Source organism: Musca autumnalis, unplaced genomic scaffold (assembly GCF_047663935.1).
Source record: "Musca autumnalis isolate F117 unplaced genomic scaffold, ASM4766393v1 scaffold_3, whole genome shotgun sequence".
NCBI classification, from domain to species: Eukaryota; Metazoa; Arthropoda; class Insecta; order Diptera; family Muscidae; genus Musca; species Musca autumnalis.
In genome coordinates this window covers 135,808,450-135,833,461 of record NW_027411866.1, presented here as the reverse complement: position 1 = coordinate 135,833,461, position 25,012 = coordinate 135,808,450, and the positions used below count along the sequence as shown (strand labels likewise).

The following is a 25,012-nucleotide window of genomic DNA, read 5'->3' as shown; positions in this document are numbered from 1 at the left end:
TTGGGCATTTATGGTGACGATATGTATGTTCTGTGAAATTGATTACGCGAAATTGTATGACCGTGTAATATACAAATTATGAATTAGCTCTAACGATATTTATACTATTACAAAACAGAGTGATTAAGTGGGTCATTCCATTCACACATGAAATCATTTAATCAAGAAACGAATGAACTTTTGAAAATGGGTTGAAATCTTACACAATTCCTATATTAGCCATAAAAATTAAACCTATTGATTTTGATCTTCATTTGTAGTTTTGAATAGGAAGGATGAATCATTTTCCACCAGTTTAAACTAGAGTCTATCTTCTAGGATTAGAACTGGAAGATATACACACAATTCATTAAGGAAACAAGTACGAGGGCGGTTCGGAAACTTCTTAGCCTATCAATGAAAGAGAATAGTTAGTTTTTCAAAAATATTTTTATTTTTCAATATAATCTCCTGAAACTTCAATACACTTAGTCCAACGCTTTTCTAGCAATTCTATCCCTTGATTTAAATAGTTTTCCTCAAGGTCTTCAAAATAATGGTTTACAACTGTAATTGCATCTTCATTTGAGGTAAAACTCTTGCCAGCAAGGAATTTTTTTTAGATTTGGGAACAAGTAAAAGTCACTGGGAGCTAAATCAGGAGAATAAGGTGGGTTGTCAAGCAACTCGTACTTTAATTCGTTGATTTGAGCCATTGTTAAAACACTCTTGTGCGCTGGTGCGTTGTCTTGATGAAAAATTATTTTTTTGTGTTGTAAGCCAGGACGTTTTTCTCGAATTTGTACATTTAATTGATCCAAAAGTTTGCAATAGTACTCTGAATTTATTGTTTTACCCTTTTGCAGATAGTCAATCAATAAAATACTTTTGAAGTCCCAAAAACCCGTTGCCATAACCTTACCAGCCGATTGAATTGTTTTTGCCTTCTTTGGGGCACTTCCTCCAGCTTCAGTCCATTGTTTGGATTGTTCTTTAGTCTCAGGAGTATAGTGGTGGATTCATGTCTCATCAACAGTTATGAAACGACGCTTAAAATCCATTTTATTTCGCTTAAAACGATCCAAACAAGCTTGAGACGTGTTCATTCTTATGCGTTTTTGATCGACTGTTAACAAATGCGGCACCGATCTTGCAGAAAGCTTTTTCATCTGTAGTTCTTCATGCAAAATCAAATGGACTCGATCATTTTAGATGCCCATGATATTAGCAATTTCACGCACTTTTATTCGTCGATCATTTAATACCATATCATGCATTTTGGCTACAATTTCTGTTGTTGTTGCTGTTTTTGGACGTCCACTACGTGGTTCATCTTCAATACTTGTACGACCACGTTTAAATTCAGCAACCCAATTTTTTACTGTTGCATATGAAGGAGCACTTTCACCTAACACATTCACCATATCATTATGAATTTCTTCTCCCGATAAACCTTTTTTATGTAAATATTTAATGACAGCGCGCATTTCTAATTTTTCCATTGTAAAAAAATTGCGGATGCGTCTTTTTTGAACACCTGTTTCTATATGAAGGAGTTGCCAGATCAAAACAAAATTTAACATGTGTACATAACAGAGATGGAAGTTTCCAAAACACTTAACTTTTTTCTGTTTATACCGCGCTTTTTGTGCTAGGCTAAGAAGTTTCCGAACTGCCCTCGTAAGCAAATGCTTTAATCGAAACAACCCCTGTGCATAAACAGTTGACAGATCAGTATTTTCAATCGATGAACAATTATACCAGTTGATTGTTGTGGCTAAAAACGAAGTCCTTTAAAAATGTGTAAAAATTGGCCCTGATTTCAATATTATCTACATTGTAGGGTCCAAAGTACATATAATTGGCCAATTACGCAATTATGGAGCAATATTAAAATCTGACCAGCTTTTCATACATTTTTGTAGGATTCGAAGATTTTCTTTATTTGGGTCTGTCTAATGACGCCTTTCGCTATAATAATTGTTCCACAAACATCCCAGAAGGGACAAGCGAGACTTCTCTCATATCAAACAGTGCACAGTGGTCCCACTTGTATGGGAAGGCGCGAAAAAAATATTTATAGTCGGATCAATCTGATTTTTTCAGTATATGCTAAAAATAAGTAAAAAATACTTTAGCCAAAAAATCATCAATATGTGTCCAGTTTTTACTATAGCCCCCATGTAGCGCTACCACCCGATTTCAGGAATTTTGAAGCTTTTATATACATTTTCGGCCCTAATTGGCTGTACTTTGGTATTTGGGGTTCCCAATGGTCAAAAACCTTCTGCGCCAAAAATTGTGGTATTAGGTCCAGGGTTCGGTATAGCTCTCATATTACGATACCTCCCGATTTCAGGTATTTTGAAGATTTTATCAACATTTTCGGACTGAATTGGTTGTAATTTGCCATTTGGAGTTCTCAATGATCAAAAATCTTCTGCGCCAAAAATTGTGGTCTTAGGTCCAGGTTTCGGTATAGCCCTCATATTACAGTACCTCCCTATTTCAGTTATTTTGAGATTTTTATCTACATTTTCGGTTCGAATTGGTTGTAATTTGCTTTTTGGAGTTCTTAGTGGTCAAAAAACGTCTCCGACTGGTATCATGGACAGGAAGAGAAACAAATTATTCCATTTGAGGTCAGAATATTTCATGGCAAGGGATATAATAAAGTTCGGTGCGACCGAACTTTACATTTTTACTTGTTTTTCATATTATGTGTAGCATCATACATACATATATCAAAAATATACAAATGTAAAAAAATACACTCATAACTAGATCCCAAAACAAAAATGTCTAAATCTTTAAAGAAAAAAATCTAAAACAAACAATTAAAACACAAAACAAAGAAGAAACTGAGAATACAGTAATACGGCATATTCACTGAAACGACCAGAGGCATCGTCAGTATTTTTAATGTCACACACGGAAATGCAAATATATGCAGCTGGAACCAAATGTTTTGTAAACTTGACACTATTTCGAACATTCTTCAAAAAATTTGGAGAGAGGCGAAGAATGGCGATGTTAGTAAAACTCAACTTCAATTTTTAGGAAAAAAATCCACAAAAAAGTATTATAAGAATGTGATTTCCGGCACATTTTATGCGAATAATGTTTACAAATTTTTATGTAAAAGTAATTAGAAAACCTTGTACTAAAACTTCCATATCGAAAAAAAATATTTTATCCTTTCAATTTCGAGTTACTTGCCTTGTAAGAAGTCACAACCTTACTGATGTTTTTAAAGTTTTTAAGAGATCATACGTAAATGTCAACTTCTTCTGTTTTGTTTTGTTAAATACCGTTATGAATAACCAAAACAGTGCTGGAATATTAAAATATAATATGTTTAGAGACAATTTGTTGAATTGTCGCAGAGATTTGCTGATATCGATTTTTGTCGCACGTTGGGACCAGTGTGCAGTGGACCCCGATTCATATTAGCCCAACGATATGGGACTTACTGTTTATCGCCGAGTCCAAACGGCGTGTCTAAGACACCACTTGTGGAGAAGTTTTACATGGCTGAAATACTTAGGAAATGTCGCCAACATTACTGAGGGGTATTTTGCCACCGTTGAAAAGTGTGTGATGTTACCTGGCCGGGGAATCGAACCCACGACCTTCATCGTGCAAGGCGGGTGTGCATACCATTGCACCACGCCTTTCGCTATATGTTTTATATTTTACAGCGCCCGACAACCAAATTCGTACTGGTTTTAAACTCTGCTGGTCTTCGTTAATTAGGAGGATACATTTTTGATTCGCCTAATAGAAGCAGAGATATCCTAAATTAAAATAAAATTGTTAAACTTTAAAATAATATATTAGTTTAGCGTCTTTGGTAATAATTCCAATATTGGCCATCAACACCAACACATTTGCTACTGATTTGAAGTTCCGATGGTCTACTTTCACTATCACGTTGGAATACGTCGAACAGAAGCAGAGATATCCGCCATGGAAATACAAATTCATATGTTAAGAATTTGGGGTCGTATAAGACTTCTTTTGTGACACAACTGTCCCTAATATGAAGCTCAGGATGTCAGAATAGTAGTCACTTTTGTTGAAATGCGCCCAACCAAAACTGGGATATTCGTCCTTACAATTCAAACCAACAAATTTGAAAAATGAGATGTATTACCGACTATTGTGATATCTCCGTTGTTTGACCACCTACGCCAACCTATTCCCTTTTTATACCCTTAGCTTTTAGGCCCACGAGAATATATACACTTTGATGCGACCAAAAATGTGCATATTTGAACAAAATTCGTTTCAAACAATTTAGAGTCGATTTAGCCATGTCCGTCCGTCTGTCTGGCTGGCTGGTGTACACGATAACTCTCGAACGGATCGACCGATTCGAACCAAAATTTGCACTTCGTAATATTTTGCCCAAACTTAGTATAAGTTCGAAGATGGGCCATATTGGCCCAGTCCTTCGGGTACGTCCCCCACAAAAGTTCAAAGTTTGTCTGTAAAATGGTGTGAACGATAACTTTCGAAGGGATCAATCAATTTGGTTCAAACTTTGCGCATTGTAAAATTACTAACAGACATAGATGAGGTTTCAATGTGGACTCTATCGGGTACCTCTCACACAATATTTCGGAGAAGTGCAGTTTAAGACCTCCTCTCGAATACTTTTGATTTTTGTTGTAACAACTTGTATTCGCTGCCCCCTTTACGATGGTAAATGTTTTTCACTGCTATGACCCGAAATCTGTAAAAAACCTCTATGGTACCATGTGTATTGGCTGGAGCGCACGATAACTTTCGAACGGATCAACCGATTCGGTCTAAAATTTCATAGTCGTAATATTTTGTCCAAACTTAGTTTAAGTTCGAAGATGAGCGATATCGGTCCACTCCTTACGGTACCTCCCCCACAAAAGTTCAAACTTTACGTTAAAATGGGGCGCACGATAACTCTCGAAAGCAGTAACCGAGTGTCTACGAGACATAGATCAGGTTCGAATATGCTCTATATAGCTCCACTACTTCGGGTATCTCCCACACAAAATTTCGGAAATGTGTAGTTTAAGACCTACTCTCGAATACCTTTTATATTTGTTGTAACATCTTGTATTCGCTGCCCCCCATTACGACGGCACAAGTTTTTTTTCAGGGGCAAGTAAATACTTCCTGAAAAAATGGCAAGAAAGCTGTAAAAACCCCTAAGACACCCTTTGTAGTGGCTGGAGAGCACAATAACTCTCGAACGGATCAGCCGATTCGGTGCAAAAATTGGCCTTCGTAATATTTTGTCCAAATTTAGTTTAACTTCGAAAATGGCCCATATCGGCTTTCTGCTTCCTGCCCCACAAAAGTTCAACACTTTTGTTAAATGCACTTTTGGATCTGTTGGAAGATCCTTTGGAAATTTATACCGCAGCTACTCCTTGTGGTCCTGTTTACAGTAATATTATGTTTTTCGTGTGCAAGTCCATGTTCTAAATTCAAGTGTGACCAACGGAAATGACTGGTGGGCGTGATATCTATCGAAAAGCAATGACTCCCAAAAATAAGATCCACTTCCAGATGGTACCTCTTCCGCAACACTTTTCAATTCAAATCCATATTTTTGTAAGCAAGTTCATATGTGCAAAAAGGCGAACCCTCTAAATAAATAGTTTTTAGAGAAAATGATGTTGTTTTTCGATCAGTGCATAGAGGAAACTTTCAGCTCACACAGGTTAAGGCTATTTCACTGTCGGCAAAGCCGACTGATACTTTTTTACTTGTTTCATTGACAGGCTTTGCATAAGAATAAATCGTTGGATTTTTCTCCAAATAGATCTTGTCAATTCCGACCGAAATTTTATCCGAAAATCACCAAATATGCTTCTTCTTCTTTGAGACCCCCAGAAACTCCCAAAATTTCGTGTCGATCCGATCAAAATTGCGAGCTGCAGCACGCTATAGGTTTCAAGGTTTAGTTGGACAAACGGACATACATACATGGCCAGATCGACTCAGCTCTACGAGACATTAATTTTGGTGTAGGTGTACGACCACTAAAACTAGCTTATAATACCCTCCCAAATAGGGTATAAAAATATATAGGGTGTAAAAATATGCCTGATCGTATTTTAAATTTCAATTTGGTCCAGACATACTTCAAGTTCGATGATATGTATATCGTACCGGTCCACTGCTTTGGGTACCTCAACAAAAGGCTATGAATCAGGTTTATTTGATCCGTATTCACCACATGTAAAGATCGGCGAGATGGATGTTGGGAATGGGTGCACTTCCGAGCTGCTGGTTGTAACGTCTTGCGAGCAGTTACTTAAAGCGTCCATACTGGCGATGAATAACTTTGCTTGCGTTATATTCCTGATGGTGTTAGGGGACTTCAATGCTCATCATGAGCTTTGGTGTCATTCCGACCTAGGCAATGACCAGAGAGGTACAACGCTGGTAGAGAAAATGTATGGCTCAGCTGCTATAAGGACAGGAAGATGTTGCCACAGCTAGCCAAACATCACCATTGTGGCATCAGGTCTGACTCAGGCCAACTTTCTATCACTGTCTACCTTCTAAGTTGAGTATTTGAAAAGTGTCCTCACGCTATCATTAGCCACCCATATTGTACCAGAGGTCTGAAAAATTTGCAGGGTGGTCACGCTACTGAAGCCAGGCAAGGATGCCAGGTGAATCGTACAGACCGAACTCCATCTTGTCGCCAGCAGCAACGATTCAAGAGGTACTACTCCTCCCCCATGATGAGAAGAAGTGTCCCAGTTGCCCAACATCAGCATGGACTCAGGAAATGCACAGTACCACAACAGCAATACACGCCATATCGACGCCTCCAAACAATAGTATGCTAAGTCGACTTAGCATGTTTTCAAGTTCTTTACATTTTTATATTTAACGTCCTTTAACTTAAATTCTGTCAAATGTTGGTAATAATCGGATAATCCGAACAGAAGTTATAAACCAATATTTACTTAGCATAGTACTGAAGGTCAAAGAAATTTCCAAACTTTTAGAGCTTGTCCTGCAAAACTCACTATTCAGAATTAGCAAACTATTATTTGGAGGTGTCGAACGTCCTTTAACTTAAATTCTGTCAAATTTTGGTAATGATCGGTCAATCCGAACAGAAGTTATGAACAAATATTGACTTAGCATAGTACTGAAGTTCAAAAAAATTTCCACACTTTGAGAGCTTCTCCTGCAAAACTCACTTTTTAGGCTTAGCATACTATTATTTGGAGGTGTCGATATGCACACATATCAGTCGAGGAATGTTATGGTGCCTCATGACCTATCGAAAGCCTTCGATAGCGTCAATCATGTCAAGCTGTTCGAGGATATAGAGAAGACTTTCTTTCAACCGTGTTTGTAACGTTGGATAATCAGATATTTGTGTAAACGCCATTCGTTTGTAGAATTCAGAAATAAGAAGTCCAAGACCCGTAGAGTGAAACAGGGGGTTCCCCAGGGGATGTGGTATTTCCGGAACTGCTGAACCTCTACCTTTCTGAAATTCCACACCCTCTAGAGATCCTAATGTATGCGGATGATTGTACGATCATGGCGTCGGATCCTATCGCCGATTACATATGTCAAAGATTAAATTTCTACATATCTGACTTAGTACAGTTTTTCCATCTGAGCAATATGAAAATATCTGCCTCTAAATCAACTACCACACTGTTCACCACCTGGACGGCAGAAATGAGGCTCTCACTAAACATATTGGTTGATGTTGTCCTAATTACGACCACAAACTAACCTAAAATATTGAGTGCAGCATTCGAAAGTATGTTTAAGTCATCCGCGGAAGCCCTGGTTGGGTGTGAGTACCTGCTTGGGCGTTACCGCCGTGAGTATCCGCGCACAATTTAGTGGACATGCTTCCCCCTCTTAGCTTCCTACCCTAAAATACTCAGTGCAACATTCGAAAGTATGTTTAAGTCATCCGCGGAAGCCACAGCTGTTTGCGATAAGATCAGAAGCAGGAACAAGGTCCTCAAGTCACTGACCGGCAGCACTTGCGGTGCTGACAAAGAAACCTTGTTGACCTCCTACAATGCAATAGATCGGTCTGTGATAAGCTATGTGGCTCCCTCCAGCGTGGTATGCAAATGTTAGCGCTATGTTGTGGAAGAATATTTAAACCAACCAGAATCCCGTAATGAGGACTGCAACAGGGTGCCTCCTCATGACACCAGTAAACCATAAGGAGATAAAGATTTTTCCGCTGCATCAGGTGTTACCTGGTTGGGTGTGAGTACCTGCTTGGGCGTTACCGCCGTGAGTATCCACGCAACAATTTAGTGGACATGCTTCCCCCTCTTAGACACGTCAGAAGAGATCTTCAAGATCTAGAGAGTGTGGTCCAAAGATACAAGCGAGAAGCTTTAGATCAACGAGCCTATTGTCAGGCTGAATAGATTTTACACTGATGCAGTTGCGTATGCAGTACACAAGTTACATTTTAAACGCCGTAGACCAAATATATACAGCGCAGCAGAAGAACACCAGCTGCCAAGGCAAACATGAGTGGTTTTAGCCCACATAAAATTCGTTTTGGGCCCGAATTTATGGCACGATATCCAACACATGCCCTGCATGGGGATTGGGACTGCACGCTACGCTGCATTTGTTTAACTGTCCAACTAGCCCCAATCACCTTTCTCCTGATTCTTTGCGGACGCTGTCAGCCCTGGTTTCAGAATTTTTATATCTGGACAAGAACCACATAAATGCAAACAATATACCAAGGGACAAATTTGCATTGGTACAAGTATTTTAAAAAATCATACGATAATCTGTCTCCTTACTGTACATACATACATATGTTTCCACAACATTTCCCGAAGGGACAAGGGGCAGCTCTCATACCAATGAGTCCACATTACACTGACAATATTTGCAACAGCCGAAAATGTTGATGTTTTGGTCAGGGATTGGACCGTAGACCTTGTGAGTGCAAGACGGACGTGCTTACCACTGTAACAAGTTAGCGGCCGCGAGATTAATATGTGATTTATTTGACGTATATAGAACGAAATTGAGAATTCAAATTCCGAGCTTTACTAAATTCCGTTTGATGTTAATGCGCTCTAAAATAATTTCTTCTTTGCGGTTTGCAAACAAATTTCTATAAAATGTATTGTAAAACGAAAGACTTAAGACACAAACTTATATATATACATACTCTTACATTCAATACGGTGCGCCGTTTTTTTAGATTTTCACAATTTTGCTTAGAAATCGAAATGAGAATAAAGAAAATATTGTAGAGAATTTTCACTGCTACAAGATTTTCTTCAGTCACATTTCGCTGGAATTTGCGGTTTCCAAGCAAAATCATGAAAACCTAAAAATTAGAAATTTGACCACAATTTATTTTGCATTGTCCCAATTGATATAGAAGTTCATATCTCATAAATGGTAAAACCTACGAAAATATCATAAAGGTAAATTTTGTAGGGAATTTTCATAGCTACAACATTTTCTTTAGTCCCCTTTCGATAGAACTTGCGGCTTCCAAGCAAAATCGTGAAAACTTAAAAAACCCTAAAAATGTGAACTTTGACAGCGATTTATTTAAAAATCTCTTCGGTAATTTTTTGTTTATGATTTTAAGTATCTATGAACATTAGGGATATAACCAAAAAATACCACGCCAGTACCATTGTCCTGATAACGAAAACGCGTGTTTTAGTTCGATTCGGTGAAAAAAGTTTCCGCACTGTCTGCGATTAGTAAAGCCCTTTTGATATTTTTTTCTTCTTTTGGCCGATAGGTACAATAAATGCAAACATAAAATTTGCGAATTTGTAAAGAAGAACAAAAAAATGAAATATTGTCAAAGGTGCATTAAATGCTATAAAATGTCGCGATTCTATTCCAAATTGGTCCAGAATGGGTTGATATTGATTTTAAATTAGATTAAAACTATAAATAAATTATTACAAAAAGCGTATATGCCATTATTACAGATAAAATTAAATAATGCATTACTGAACTTCAATGCATTTGGTGCGGAAATTTTTTTCGCGATAGAGAACAAATGACACCGTATTTCATAGTAGTTTTTCATGCTCTACAGCTGTGTGGTGGTATTTTTGATATTTGCAAAAATTGCAAAAAAGTTACAACCCTAATAAACATTGTAGTTTCAGAATCCGCACAAACTTCCCAGGCGTAAGCACATAGCATTTAAAAATGGTTAAGGCGCACCGTGTCATGTCAAACACTTTCTGAAGAGCGAATGGCATATGTCATACATTGTGATTGACGTGACAGTCAACAACAATTAGATTTACTCACCAGGATCAGACTGACGACAGGAAACAAATGGATCACCATTAAAACCAGGTGGACAACTGCATACAGCAACATGATTTCTGGGCTGAAAATATAAAAATTACAGAAACTCGTATAAGAGAGATATCAGTAAATACGCTACAGAAAATTCTAATGGACTTTGTTTACACTCAAATTCAGAATTTTGCCTTTATCTTCATCAAATCTTACCTCACAATTAGCATTTGAACCGCAAGCACCAACACAAGGATTAACACAACGGCCATTTTGGCACTGTAAATCACTGCGGCAGTCAATGTTGTCCAAACATTCTCCACGGTTGCAGTGAGTTAAGGGATTACCGCTATAACCGGGTGGGCAGGAGCAAACAGGACGTCCGCCAGCTGTCTCCTGACAAATGGCATTAACACCACAAGGATTGCCATGGCAACCGTTGACGCGCAAATCAGCTATATTGAGAAATAAAAAAGGGGGCAAGGGGAGAAAGTGCAGAAGGGGAAAAGGTGTTCAGTTATTATTCCATGAGGTTAACACAAACTACAGACAATAATATTCAAACATTTTAGAATAGTTTCAAGTTTAAACACAGATAAAAGTGATGGATAGTGGAGGGAGGAGGAATAAAGTAATAATTATTGAGGAAACACTAAAAACTATTATTAACAGAAAACACACACATAGACAGACATTAAACACACAGAAGTGTTTCATTAAAAGTGCAAAAGTGAGTTCAGTAGTCAGACTTTAAAGATTTTAGAAAACGAAATTAGAGATAGGGAAAAACTCAAATTGAAAAGTGCTCAAGAAGTGCAAAAAGTGTAACACAACGAACAGAAATTTTGAAAAGAGGCCAAGTATTGATTTGTTTTTCTTAAATACCACGTGAATGTGTATGATAAATTGGATCCCGGTAAACTAATCTCTCCACTGTCGTTCCATCAGCATATGTATAATACGTACGTCCATCGTAGGAGCATGTACTGCATGTTGCACGCTTGGTCAACTTTTTATCTTCTACCTCGGAAGAATTACTTGTTTGTAGCTGTTTATCCTCAGCATGGATACAGGCTAGGATGGCAAGTAGCAGCACCGCTTTGAACATCCTTGACATCTGAAAGAAATTGTTTTCATAGAAAAGGTTAGTTGAGGATATTAAAATATATTATACCTATCAGGGATAGATAAAATATAAACAACAAAGAGAGTCTGTAAAATTATTTTTTTTTTTATCACGGGATACGCTAATGTCAATTCAAACAGCATACAAAAAATTACCTTACTTTCATAGAAACTATGGAATACTAGAAATAATAGTCTTATACCATTCACAATAGGTAGCTTTTTATAATCTTTATAATGACTCTTAACCAAGATTGGTGAATTCTAACTTGTTTCCAAGATGACCAATAGGGTTAACACCCTGCTTATGTATATAAAAACCTTTTCTTTAGAAAAATAAATAATGCATGAAATTTAATAAATTATTCATGACAAACAAAATTGAAAATAAAACACACAAAGTTTGTAATTAATATATTAGAATACATATTAGTCGAACTTCTAACGATACTAACGATGGTCATTGTCATAAAAGATTGTTTTTGTTTTTCGTATTCATATTATTCATTCACGCCCACACTGTGACATTTTGTTTAATATTTATCTAATGCTTCTAATGAATTCACACCTCATGTTATTTGTAACCGGAACAAAGTAAATTCTCATCATAATAATGGTATCATGAGAAGCCTGATGACGACGATCTTGATTTTGACTTAATTTACATATTTATTTTTGCTCGCATTTTAGCCGATTAAGTCATTCATTCATCCATTAAAATGTTTGGTGTGTTTGATGTTAGATCATATCGGAAATGAACAAAAAAAACTAATGTTTACATTTAATTATACCCTACACCACTATGTGGTAAGGGGTATTATGTGTTAGTTCATTTGTATGTTAGTTCATTTGTATGTAACGAGATAGACCCATAGTTCCTTCTAGGGATATACATAGAATCACTTTCTGAGTCGATTTATGCATGTCCGTCCGTCCGTTCGCAACATACAGGTCGCATTTGTTGACCGATTTCGCTGAAAATTGGGGAATACAATTTTTTTAGCCGTCGGAAGATCAAGTTCGAAGATGGGATATATCGGTCCAAGTTTTGGTATAGCCCCCATATATATTTTCGGCCGATTTCACGTATTTTCTGTAACACACACGCTATATATGTCCGATTTCGATAAAATTTGGAATGTGTGACTGAACTCAGTCTAGAAATAAATGTGCCAAATTATATCGAAATCGGTTCAGATTTGGATATAGCACCCATATATATGTTCGCCCGATTTCACGTATGCGATGTACCAATCACGCAATATACGTCCGATTTTAATGAAATTTGGAATGTTTGACTGAATTTGGTATAGAAATAAGTGTGCCAAATTATATAGAAATCGGTTCAGATTTGGATATAGCTCCCATATATATTTTCGGCCGATTTCACGTATTTTCTGTACCAAACACGCTATATATTTCCGATTTCGATGAAATTTGGAATGTGTGACTGAATTCAGTCTAGAAATAAATGTGCCAAATTATATCGAAATCGGTTTAGATTTGGATATAGCACCCATATATATTTTCGGCCGATTTCGCGTATTTGCTGCTCCAAACACGCTATATAAGTCGGATTTCAATGATATTTGGAATGTGTGACTGAATTCGGTCTGGAAATAAATGTGCCAAATTATATCAAAATCGGTTTAGATCTGGATATAGCTCCGATTTATATTTTACATATTCACAGTGGTGTAGGGTATCATATAGTCGGCCCCGCCCGACCTTGATCCTTTCCTTACTGGTTTTATGTGGGAATTATGAGAAAATTGTGGCGTGTGAGTCATTTTACACTGTGCAACATTAAAACCAGTAAGGAAAGGATTATAATCGGGCGGTTCAGTCTATATGATACCCTACACCACCACGATTTCAATATTATTTGACGAAATTTATTCCAGACCATATTGCGTCACATTTTCAAATTGCATCCAAATGTCTGTCTAATTTTGTGTTTGGTGCGTCATATATGGGAGCTATATTCCAAGCTGAATTCCAAGTTATGAGAAAATTTTGGCATGTGAGTCATTATACACTATGCAACACTAAAACCGGTAAGGAAAGGATTATAATGGGGCGGTGCAGTCTATATGATACCCTACACCTCCACGATTTCAATATTATTTGACGAAATTTATTCCAGACCATATTGCGTCACATTTTCATCCAAATGTCTGTCTAATTTTGTGTTTGGTGCGTCATATATGGGAGCTATATTCCAAGCTGAACAATTTTCAAAATAATTTTGCGAACTTATTATACCCTCCACCATAGGATGGGGGATATATTAAGTTTGTCATTCCGTTTGTAACTACTCGAAATAATCATTGTAGACCCCACAAACTATAATTCCTGATCAGCGTGCAATTCTACATCGGTATAGCCATGTCCGTCCGTCTGTGAAAATCACTCTAGCTTCCGAACGAATTGAAGTAGATTGATGAAATTTTGGTAAAATCTATTATATATACGTAGGACTTTTGGTATTGAAAGCGGGCTATGTAGGTCCACGCTTTCGTATAGCCCCCATACAAAGTGACGCGTGACGTGTCTTCGTTTTAAGGAAATTTTAGGATATTTGTCCCATTTGACCATCGAATTGGATGTAATTTGGTATTTTGTGTCTCCAAAGGCTAAAAAATATTTCTACCAAATTTTGTTTATATAGGTCCACATTTTGGTATAGCCCCCATATAAGGCCCCACAAATAGTACGTACATTTTAAGATATTTTGAATGTATTAGTCCCATTTGACCACAGAATCGGTTGTAACTTTGCATTTTGCGTTTCAAGAGGCTAAGAAACATATCTACCATAAAATGTTTACATGGGTCCACGTTTTGGTATAGCCCCCATATGTATATAGTACGCGTCATTTTAAGATATTTTGAATGTATTGGTCCCATTTGAGCACCAAATCGGTGGTAATTTGGTATTTTGTGTCTCCAGAGGCTAAAAAATATTTCTACCAAATTTTGTTTATATAGGTCCACATTTTGGTATAGCCCCCATATAACGCCCCATATATAGTACGCGTCACTTTAAGATATTTTGAATGTATTAGTCCCATTTGACCACAGAATCTGTTGTAAGTTTGTATTTTGTGTTTCCACAGGCTAAGAAATATTTCTACCATAAAATGTTTATATAGGTCAAGGTTTTGATATAGACCCCATAGGACGATATCTGCCGATTTTCGGTATTTTGAAGGTTTTAGCCTCATTATCGCAGCGAAATGGCTGAAATTTGGTATTTAGTCTTCGTTGGGTGTATAAAACTTTCCCCCAGAAATTTGTAGGTATAGGTCCACGCCTTCATATAGCCCCAATAGGACGGTACCTTCCGATTTTCTGTATTTTGAAGTTTGTGGCAACAATATTGCACCGAAATGGCTGAAATTTGGTGGTTAGTCTTCATTTGGGGTACAAAACATTACATATGAAATTTGTCGGTATAGGTCTACGCCTTCATATAGCCCCCATAGAACGGTACCTCCTGATTTTCGGTATTTTGAAGGTTATGGCCTTAATATTCCAATCTATACAGATTTTAGCAAAGCTTTTGACAGAGTCAATCATAAGCTTCTGCTACATAAATTAGATTATATAGGCTTCAATACAAATTTACTCAAGTGGATAGCATCCTATTTGCAAAATAGATCTCAAATTGTTCTGTTTGAGGGATGTTCATCAAAGTCGATTTCTGTTCCGTCGGGTGTTCCACAGGGAAGTCACCTTGGACCGGTTCTTTTTCTTTTATTTATAAACGATTTGCCAAGTTCAATAATGTACTCCAAATTGCTAATGTACGCTGATGATGTTAAGTTATTCATTTCTCATAATTCTCTGATGCAAGCTGATTTACTTCAAACTGATTTAAATAATCTTTTTCAATGGTGCAAAATAAATTGTATGGATTTAAATTTGAATAAATGTAAACATATGTGTTTTTCCAGATCATCTTCTTTGACAAGGCAATTCAATATTAATAATTTTGTTCTATCATCTGTAGAATCATTTGTTGATCTTGGTCTTTTGATGGATCCAAAATTAAATTTTAACAATCATGTAATTTCTATGTTAAATAAAGCCTATGGAGTCTTAGGATTTATAAAAAGATGGGCCAAAGAGTTTTCTGATCCATATATAACTAAGCAATTATTCACTTCCCTTGTAAGACCTATATTAGAATATGGATCTGTCGTATGGGATCCGCTATATGGAATCTATTCCGATAAAATCGAATCAGTGCAAAAGCAATTTTTACTTTTTGCATTGAGAGGTTTACATTGGAATAGTAATTTTGAATTGCCTTCATACTCTAGCAGGCTAAAGTTAATTCGATTGCCTACATTAAAAAGTAGACGTATTATGTTGAATACTATGTTTGTTTTAAAAGTATTGAATGGTAGTGTGCCGTCTGATTTCTTAATATCGTCTATTAGAATAAATGTTCCTTTTAGACCTAGTAGATATTATCAATTCTTATATATAGATTTTCACCGAACCAATTATTCGATGGGTGAACCACTTAGCAAAATGTGTACTGATTTTAATTCCATGTACTATAATGTGGACTTTTGCATGAGTTTCGAAGTCATAAAATCTAATATAATTTTATCTTTAAATAACTAGTAGTTTGTATGGTTTAATATATAACTGGCTGATGAAGTAGATTCTGTAGCTGGTTTTCGAATTTCCTTCGTATACGCCACCATGATGCGGATCATGGTGTGTACGCGATCCCCACGAAAGGGGAGGACGCCCCCTCGGTCGGCAGGGGTGGGAAAGTGAGGCGTGGGAACGTTCGATAAAAAAAAAAAAAAAAAAAAAAATGGCTAAAATTTGGTGGTTAGTCTTCACTTGGGGTATAAAACATTTCATATGCAATTTGTCGGTATAGGTCACACGACCTCATATAGTCTCCATAGGACGATATTTTCCAATTTTCGGTATTTTTGAAGGTTTTAGCTATACTATACTACCAGTTTTGAAGGGTTTAGCCTCATTATAACACCGAAATGGCTAAAATTTGGTACATAGTCTTCGTTGAGGGTATAAAACTTTTCACCTGAAATTTGTCGGTATAGGTCCATGTCTTCATATAGCCCCCATAGAACGGTACCTCCCGATTTTCTATATATAGCTCGTTCTCTACCAAAATAGCTGATATTTGGTATCAAGTTTTTGATAGAGGTATGAAACATTCCAGCCGAAATGTGCCGGTATAGGTCGACGTCCTCAAATACCTCCATAGGACCGTACCTTCCGATTTAAGGTATTTTGAAAGTTGTGTCCTCAATATACCACCGATATGACTGAAATTTAGTATTTAAATTGCCCTGGGTGTATAAAATATTACAAAAGGGAATTATCAGTATAAGCCTTTTTCTTCAAATAACCTCATAGAAGTGTACTCTCCGATTTTCGGTATTTTAAGGTTGTGTCAACATTATCTCAACGAAACGAATGAAATTTAATATTTAATCTCCGTTAATGGTATAAAACTTCCCACCTGAACATTTCCGGTATTGTTCCATGTTTTTATATACTCCCCATAGAAAGATCCCTCCCAATTTTCGGTATTTTGAAAGTTTTAGCCACAATATTCAATGGGAAATACTGACATTTGGTATTTAGTCTTCGCTGGAGTTACGAAACTTTCCTCCAGAAATTTATCGGTACAGGTTAACGTTTTATACAACCTCCATAGAACGGCGCTCCTGATGTTGTTAACTATCCAAATCCAGAATATCCAGGTCTAGGTCTAGTCGGTTTTGCCCAATTTTATGTATTTCGCTCAATTCGATAAATTGTAAATATTGGTCAATGTTTTGGTGTTGGCGGTTACACAAAGTTCGGCCGGGCCAACCATAAAGCTTTTCTTACTTGTTTTTAGATCAAATTCCGTCACATTTTTTAAATTCGAATATAAAAATTGAATATAAATCAGAATCGATTTCAATTTAATTTGGCAAACTTTTTTCCAGACTTAATTCCGTGGAACGTTTATTCGTCTCCTCATGAAGATGGTAAATTGATGCAGTCTTTACGGCAGCATTCTGGCAGTTTTGAATATTCTTCCACAGCTTGGCGCTAACATTTGCATAACACACATAGCTTATTATGGACTGGCCTATTGATTTATATGAAGTCAACCAAGTTTCTTTGTTAGCATCCCAAGTGATGTCGAACAACGACTTGAGAAACTTGTTCTCTGGTCCTATCGTAAGTAGCTGTAGCTTGCGCGGACGACTTAAAGATGCCAATAGAACGTTACATCCAATATCTTGGGGTAGTTAATGGTCGGAATCAGGACCCATTCGTCATATACATACATATGTATGTTCAAGGGGAGCCTCATTTCGGCCGTCCACGTATTGAACAGTGTGTCAGTGTATTTCGAGGCGGATATGTTCATATCACTCAGATGGAAGTCAACTGCACAAAGTCAGTTATGTAGACATTTTACCTATGACATATTGCTTCGAAAATCGTATAATTATCTACATACATTACAATCCCTATGCCGCACAGTGGTTCAGAATCGTTTTTTCCTGGTCAAAATTCTGTAATTTTTGAACGGATAGAGATATATTCATAATTCTTTTTTTGTTAGACAGATAACACAATCAGCTTTCAGACGAATTATAAGCGGTCAAGTTCGGTCTGGTAGTTGCAGAGAAATTCAAGGTCAAAGTTAAACTTTTGAGTTTTTTAACTATTTTTCATCAAAATATGAGTGTTTTTGTGGTTTTTTTTATATCTTCCTATGTATTAAAGATGGTCAAACACCAACAAATAAACAAAATAATTACCAAAAAAAAAAACTAAAAAAAAATCGAAAAAATGTCGAAAAAATTTTTTTTCAAAAATTTGTAAAAAAAATTTTACAAAAAAAATTTTACAAAAAAAATTAAATTTTTTCAAAAATTAAAAAAATTCTCCTTAGGTTTTAATAAAACTTATATAACTCGTATAAAAACCCATATACTCAAAAAAGTTGTAATTTGTGTCAAAAAACTGTAATTTATAAGGAAACAGTATAGAAAAACACATAGTTTTACACATGTAATTTTAATAAATTGAAAAAAGTGTTAAGCGGACGGAACGGGACGGGTACAAAAGTATATATGGGCTGGAAGAGGAGACTTTCAGGCATCTTTCTGTGGAAACAGAACTTTGTTCCATGTTGTTCCACAAAAGTTCTAGTCCACTAAATTTGGAATTTCATAAAATTTAGTACCCGAGGAAAAATAAAATAGATCATGTTGTGTAAACGCTACGGTAATTTACTAAAACGATTTTTAAAGGCCACAATCCTACCTACCTTACAAAAAAACAATGAACACAATAACTGTTATAGTTTTAGCTTCGTCTTTCTCCAGAAATTTGCAAAAATGACGTATTTCCCAAAAATGGGGAAAATGCTCGTCTTTAGCGGCACGCCACGCCCACACCTTCCAATATTTGGGCCTAATTTTTTGGTTTCCTTAGTTTCAATATGTTTACTATCGAATCCCTTATAGAAATTAAATATCTTTGACAAAACAAAATTTAGATTTTTGGCCAGGAAAATCGATTCCTGAACCATTGTGTGCCGTCTGGATGGTGTAGAATTTCAGAAGAGAACTCCCTGCTATGGGTCTTAGACTTCTTAGTTTTGAATTCCACAAACGACTGGCATCTACATGTAATATTACGTTTCACACACGGCTGGATGAAAGTCTTCTCTAGTCCTCGAAAAGCTTGGCATGGTTGACGGAATCGAAAACTTTACATAGATCAAGAGTCACAATAATTGTTCGGTCGCACGTCCTCTTTAGGTACAGTGCTTGACTGATATGTGTGAATATGGCGTGTAATGCTGTTGTGGTGCTATGTATTTTCCGAAATCCATGCTGATGTTGAGCAACTGGGAAACTGTTTCACATCGAGGGATGGAGTAGTGTCTCTCGAATCTTCGCTGCTGGAGACAGGTGGGAGATCGGCCTGTACGATTAGACCCTGCTTTCAGACCATACTTCCCTGGCATCCGTAGCGGGTCCGTCTAGTTTCTAGTACAATATAGGTAGCGAACGATTGACCAAGGAATTTGTTAAATACTCAACTCCAGGTTCATCCAATTGTTTAGACATTACCATTGAGATACCGTGTGGGCCCAACGCTTTGGGTGATTTTGCGTTTCGGATGACGTCTGCAGCATCTCTTATCATAAATTGTGGTGGTATCTCCTCAGCTGAGAGGGTTCCTATACGGAGTAGGACATTCCTCTCCACTACACACATCACTCTCGGTGTGCCCTATAATTTTCCGATTAAAATAACACCCGTACACCCAGAGAAAAAATTACACCATACGTGATTAAACTGATTACATCCGTTGTCGATAGTGTATCAACACCGTTTGTGGTCGAAATGAGAATTCGAGAATTGACAACGTACCGAGGTCAAAGTGAGCACGTCGAAATTTTCGGAAATATTAAAAATTGAGCACGCATGTTACTTTCAACGGTGTGACAGTGACACATCCGAAAAGGTACACACTTATTTGCTAGTCTGCTGGTGCTTTTGTTCTGATTTCCAAAATGCGAAGCGATGTACCCCTCTGGTCATTGCCAAAGACGGAATGCCAAAATGCACCCATTTCCTACATCCATTTAATCTCACCAATATTGACATGTGTTGAATGCGGCTCTGCCAAACGGAAAAGATCAATGGTTCTTCTCTATCCCGGCATGAACCAAAAAAGATCGGAGTAGGCATTCCAAGATATATTGCTGGTCTTATGGTGAAAGAATATACAAACACATAATTGTTGAGGTGATTGCCCCTGGTCGAAGATTCTTCCTCAGTCATTTTATTTGGTCACGTAGGGTTTTTATAGCATAGAAAGTTAGGAACTTTTCCTCGAAAAATGTTTACAATTGCAATAGAGGCAACGAGAACGACCTACTCCAAATAAATGAAATGTACCGAGACATGCCATTAAACTTCAATTGTGAGAACAATTTTGAAATGTTGTCTGGAAGATATATTACGAGGAACAACATTTGGACAAAATCCAATTTGCCTGAAACGGATTACCTTCAAACATACTTATTTCGATGAATCACGTTGATAATTGTATCAAAGTGTATATATATAATGCCTGGCTTGGGAATTATACCACTGAAAGATTTAATCAATGGACAAAATTCATAATCTTTTATATAATGCATGAACATTTGGATGGGATTTCGGACCTTAGCGGGAGAAGGAGAATAAAATTACAACGTTGTAACAGAGTCCTCAAAGACAATCTGCAATATAAACTTGGTCTGCATTTTTGTGCGGAAGATGTATGATGGTGTTTGAACATTTCGGGGCTCATATTTCGGGAAGTATTGGCTTCGGTTAGACCAAAGGATATACAATTGTAGTTAAGATCACAAGGACTACCCGCTATTAAAATTTCAACATAATAGGAGAAGTGGATTTACGTGCAGAAGTGTCCAACTTTTATAGAAAACCAGTAAGGAAAGGATCAAAGTCGGGCGGGGCTGACTATATGATACCCTGCACCACTGTGAATAGGAAAAATATATATGGGAGCTAAATCCAAATGTGAAGAGATTACGATATAATTTGGCACATATATTTCTAGACCAAACACCGTCACACATTCCAAATTTCATCAAAATTAGACATACATAGCGTATTTGGTGAATCAAATACCTTAAATCGGGCGAAAATATATATGGGAGCTATATCCAAATCCGAACCGATTTCGATCAAATTTGGCACACTTGTTTCTAGACCAAATTCCGTCACACATTCCATATTTCATTGAGATCGGCCATATATAACGTGTTTCGTGCACCAAATACCAAAAATCGGCCAAAAATATGTATGGGAGCTATATCCAAATCTGAACCGATTTCGATATAATTTGCCATACTTATTTCTAGACCAAATTCCGTCGCACATTCCAAATTTCATTGAGGTCGGCCATATATAACGTGTTTCGTGCACCAAATACCAAAAATCGGCCGAAAATTTATATGGGAGCTATATCCAAATCTGAACCGATTTTGATATAATTTGGCACATTTATCTATAGACCAAATTCCGTAACACATTCCAAATTTCATCAAAATTGGACTGGTTTGGTGCATCAAATACTTCAAATCGGCCGAAAATATATATTGATTAAATCTGAACCGATTTCGATGTAATTTGGCACATTTATCTATAGACTCAATTCCAGCACACATTCCAAATTTCATCATTGGACAGATACAGCGTGTTTGGTGCATCATACATACATACATAGGTTTCCACAACATCCCTGAAGGGACAAGGGAGACTTCTCTCATATCAATGAGTGCACGCCGATTCATATTGGCTCAATGATATGGGACCTACTTTTTATTGCCGAGTCCGAACGGCGTGTCTTACGACACCGCTTGTAGAGAAGTTTTTCATGGCTTAAATACTCAGAAACTGTCGCCAGCATTATTGAGGGGGAATTCAGCCACCGTTGAAAATTTGATGTTGCATGGCCTGGGATTCGAACCGCAGACCATCTGAGTGCAAGGCGGACGTGCTAACCATTGCACCACGGTGGCCCCCCCCCCCACCGTCAAATACCTCAAATCGGCCGAAAAAATATATGAAAGTGATTCTATGCATATCCCTAGAAGGAACTATGGGTCTATCTCTTTTCCTTAGGCATGTTACATACAAATGCACTAATGTAGGGTAGTAATGTAGGGTAGGGTGTTTGAGAGTCACTCCTTTACAAAAAGATTTGTTTAAAGCTTTAATGGCAATGTGTCACGAAGTATTGACTTAGGTTAGATTGAAAAGAGGGGCGACATAAAAATCGCCACATGTCCGTATGGACACACACTTAAGTCAGGGTTGGCCTGTTGTGTCCTTTAAATTTGAATGTCTGGAAGAAGGTTGTTGTTTGGAATATTTATCTTTTTTTTAATTATCATCATTTTAGAAATTCTGTGCCATTGAAATAATCTCTTAAGTTTTTGAACTCGGTTGCTCTAATTTAGTTGAGTTCTTGTATAGTGTCGTCTCCCAAGAGTTGATTCCTCAAGGTCGCGAAAACTGGGCAGTGACAGAGATAGTGTTCCAACGTTTCGTCGTCTTCTCCGCATGCTCTGCATTCGCTGCCTTCTGTACAACTCTCATCTGTGTTCCCCCATTGGATTTTTGAAAACAATTTTTTTTAAATTTGTTTCCAAGATTGAAAAAGGACTCCATGGATTTTCATCAAACTCTTATAAATCTTATAAAAACTCAAATATTAAAAAAATTGTCCATTTGATGTGAAAAAGCTATATTTTATATGGATGACGGTATGGAAAAAACATAAATTTTTACCCATGTAATTTCAAAAAATTAAAAAAAAGTGTTAAATTGACGGAACGGGACGGATACAAAAGTATATATGGGCTGAAAGAGGACACTCTCGGGCATCATTCTGTGAAAACGGAACATTGTTCCAAGCTGTTCCCTAAATGTTCTAGTCCACTAAACTTGGAATTTCACTAAAATTTAGTACCCGAGGAAAAATAAAATGGCTCACTTTGTGTAAACGCTACGGTAATTTATTACAACGACTATTAAAGGCAACAATCCTACCTACCTACGTATTTTCCAAAATTGGGAAACATTTTTCGTCTTTAGGAGCACTCCACGCCCACACCTTCCAATATTAAGATCCTATTTTTTTGTTTTCCTTAGTTTCATTACGTTTACAATCGAATCCCATGTAGAAATTACCATACCGTGACAACAAAAAATGGATTTTTGGCCAGGCAAATCGATTTCTGAACCACTGTGCCCGGCTTTTAAAGGCTTAGCATTATCTAGTCTTATCATAGTTTGCTTAATGACGAATTTTGCAAAAAGAAAGTATTGACTTGCCCATTTTTTATCTTTTTAAACAGAACCAAAAGAACTACCTTCGGTATATCGACCCTCGAACAACCCCTTAACTGCAACACTATTTATGAATCGTAACACAAGGCAGAAAAATGACGCACAAAAATTTTTAATTTTTAAAACCTTAAGGACTTTTTCCTTATATTGTTCTCAACCTCGTGTGGCATTATTTTATCTCAATTCACAAAGCATAATTTCCTCTAAGTCTCGCCTATTAATTTATATTTAACGTATTCTACTAATATTGTAAATTTTCTCACAATACTTCCTGGCAGTTTTGCACAAAAATGAATTGAATAGCATTTCCGATATCCGTTCAATGAATTGTAATTTTTGTTTTCAATAACACAAAAGCGGCCACCTTTTTTGTCACGATGATCATTAAAGATGTTCTCAACTTTGTCACTTTGATGATTACACACATCGGGTAATAGATTTGCAATTACTCACTATCCAAATAGAATGATGTTTATTTGGCAAACACAAATATAGAACTTTAAACAGATAATTTCACTTGAGAGTTAGTTTTTTTATTATAAAATGTATTTTTGACATTTACTTTCTGCTCACGAACACGTCGTCGCATAAGACATAACAAGGTACAATGTCCACGTCCAAAGCAAATGAAAATAATCGACTAATTTTTTTTTTTTTTTTGTATAAACACTTTTGCTTATAGTCCAATTATGCGTTTTCTTTGCTGACACTGTGGCTCCCTCTTGTGCATTTACACTGAGTCACCAGAACCGACAACTTACCATTTCGTTTATTTGCTCTTTAGTTTATTTATTTATTATTTTAATTCCGACAACGGCGATTTAAATGTTTCGATATCGCCGTTTAGCGAATATTGAACACTGATCTGTTCTCAAGTTAAGCACCGGCTTTTATAAGCATTGAGTGGTCGGTCGCCCGCCCGTTTGTCGTACGCTTAGAGAAGTAGTGAATACGGTTTTGTTTAAACTATAAAAATTGTGACGTACAACAAACTCTACAAAGCACCAACAATTTACAGACGCACAGAAGGCGTCTTGAAAGCCATATAGAGGTATTTTCTTAAGTAAAAATGTCGATTGTTTCAAGTTTTTATAAAGGGAAGAGTAAATGTTAACAACATCCAACAAATACAACAAATAAAAAAGATTTAAATATTGTTTTTGTTATAATAACTTTTTTATCAATTTGCTGGCTTGTGTCTGTCTCTCTGTCACAGCACACCACACAGTACATCACCACCAAGTGTAGAACTTCCCAACTACCATCGCATCACCATCACCACCAACAACAATGAGACAAATTACTTACCTACCAATCAGCCAACCACAGTATGGCTATATCAGCGTTGAATTTGGGTAAATGATTTCTTATGCGTGGGATTTGCATAGATTATTTTGTTTTGCTTCTCCAATATATTCATTCATTCACCCATCTCGGTTTCTAATTCATTTACTTTCTTGGAAGTGTTTTTTTATTATTTTATTTGCAAATCAGCTTTTCCAATATAGAATCATTTTATTCTGGTTGTAAGGCGGTGTATTAAGAGCCATGTTAACATTGTCAATTAATTAATATTTGTCCATATGGAAATACTAAATTTAAAACTTTGTAAGAATTTTCAAGTTCAGCAGAAGCTTAAATATGAATTTATTGTACACAAGTATA

General features: G+C 36.6%; 1 protein-coding gene across 2 annotated transcripts in view; it reads right to left on the bottom strand.

The window, feature by feature from the left end:
• The window catches only part of aspr (asperous), a 32,841-nt gene extending 8,205 nt beyond the window's left edge, over window positions 1-24,636 (bottom strand). Inside the window, exons 1-4 of one of the 2 annotated variants that reach the window (XM_073974506.1) lie at window positions 24,109-24,636; window positions 11,164-11,395; window positions 10,495-10,733; window positions 10,288-10,369 (exon numbers count right to left, since the gene is read on the bottom strand). In XM_073974506.1, coding sequence (XP_073830607.1) covers window positions 10,288-10,369; window positions 10,495-10,733; window positions 11,164-11,395; window positions 24,109-24,111 — 556 coding nt within the window. In that variant the 5' untranslated portion in view covers window positions 24,112-24,636. The remainder of the gene's footprint in view (window positions 1-10,287; window positions 10,370-10,494; window positions 10,734-11,163; window positions 11,396-24,108) is intronic. The other variant, XM_073974507.1, reaches the window with a different exon arrangement.
• Window positions 24,637-25,012: the final 376 nt, after the last annotated feature.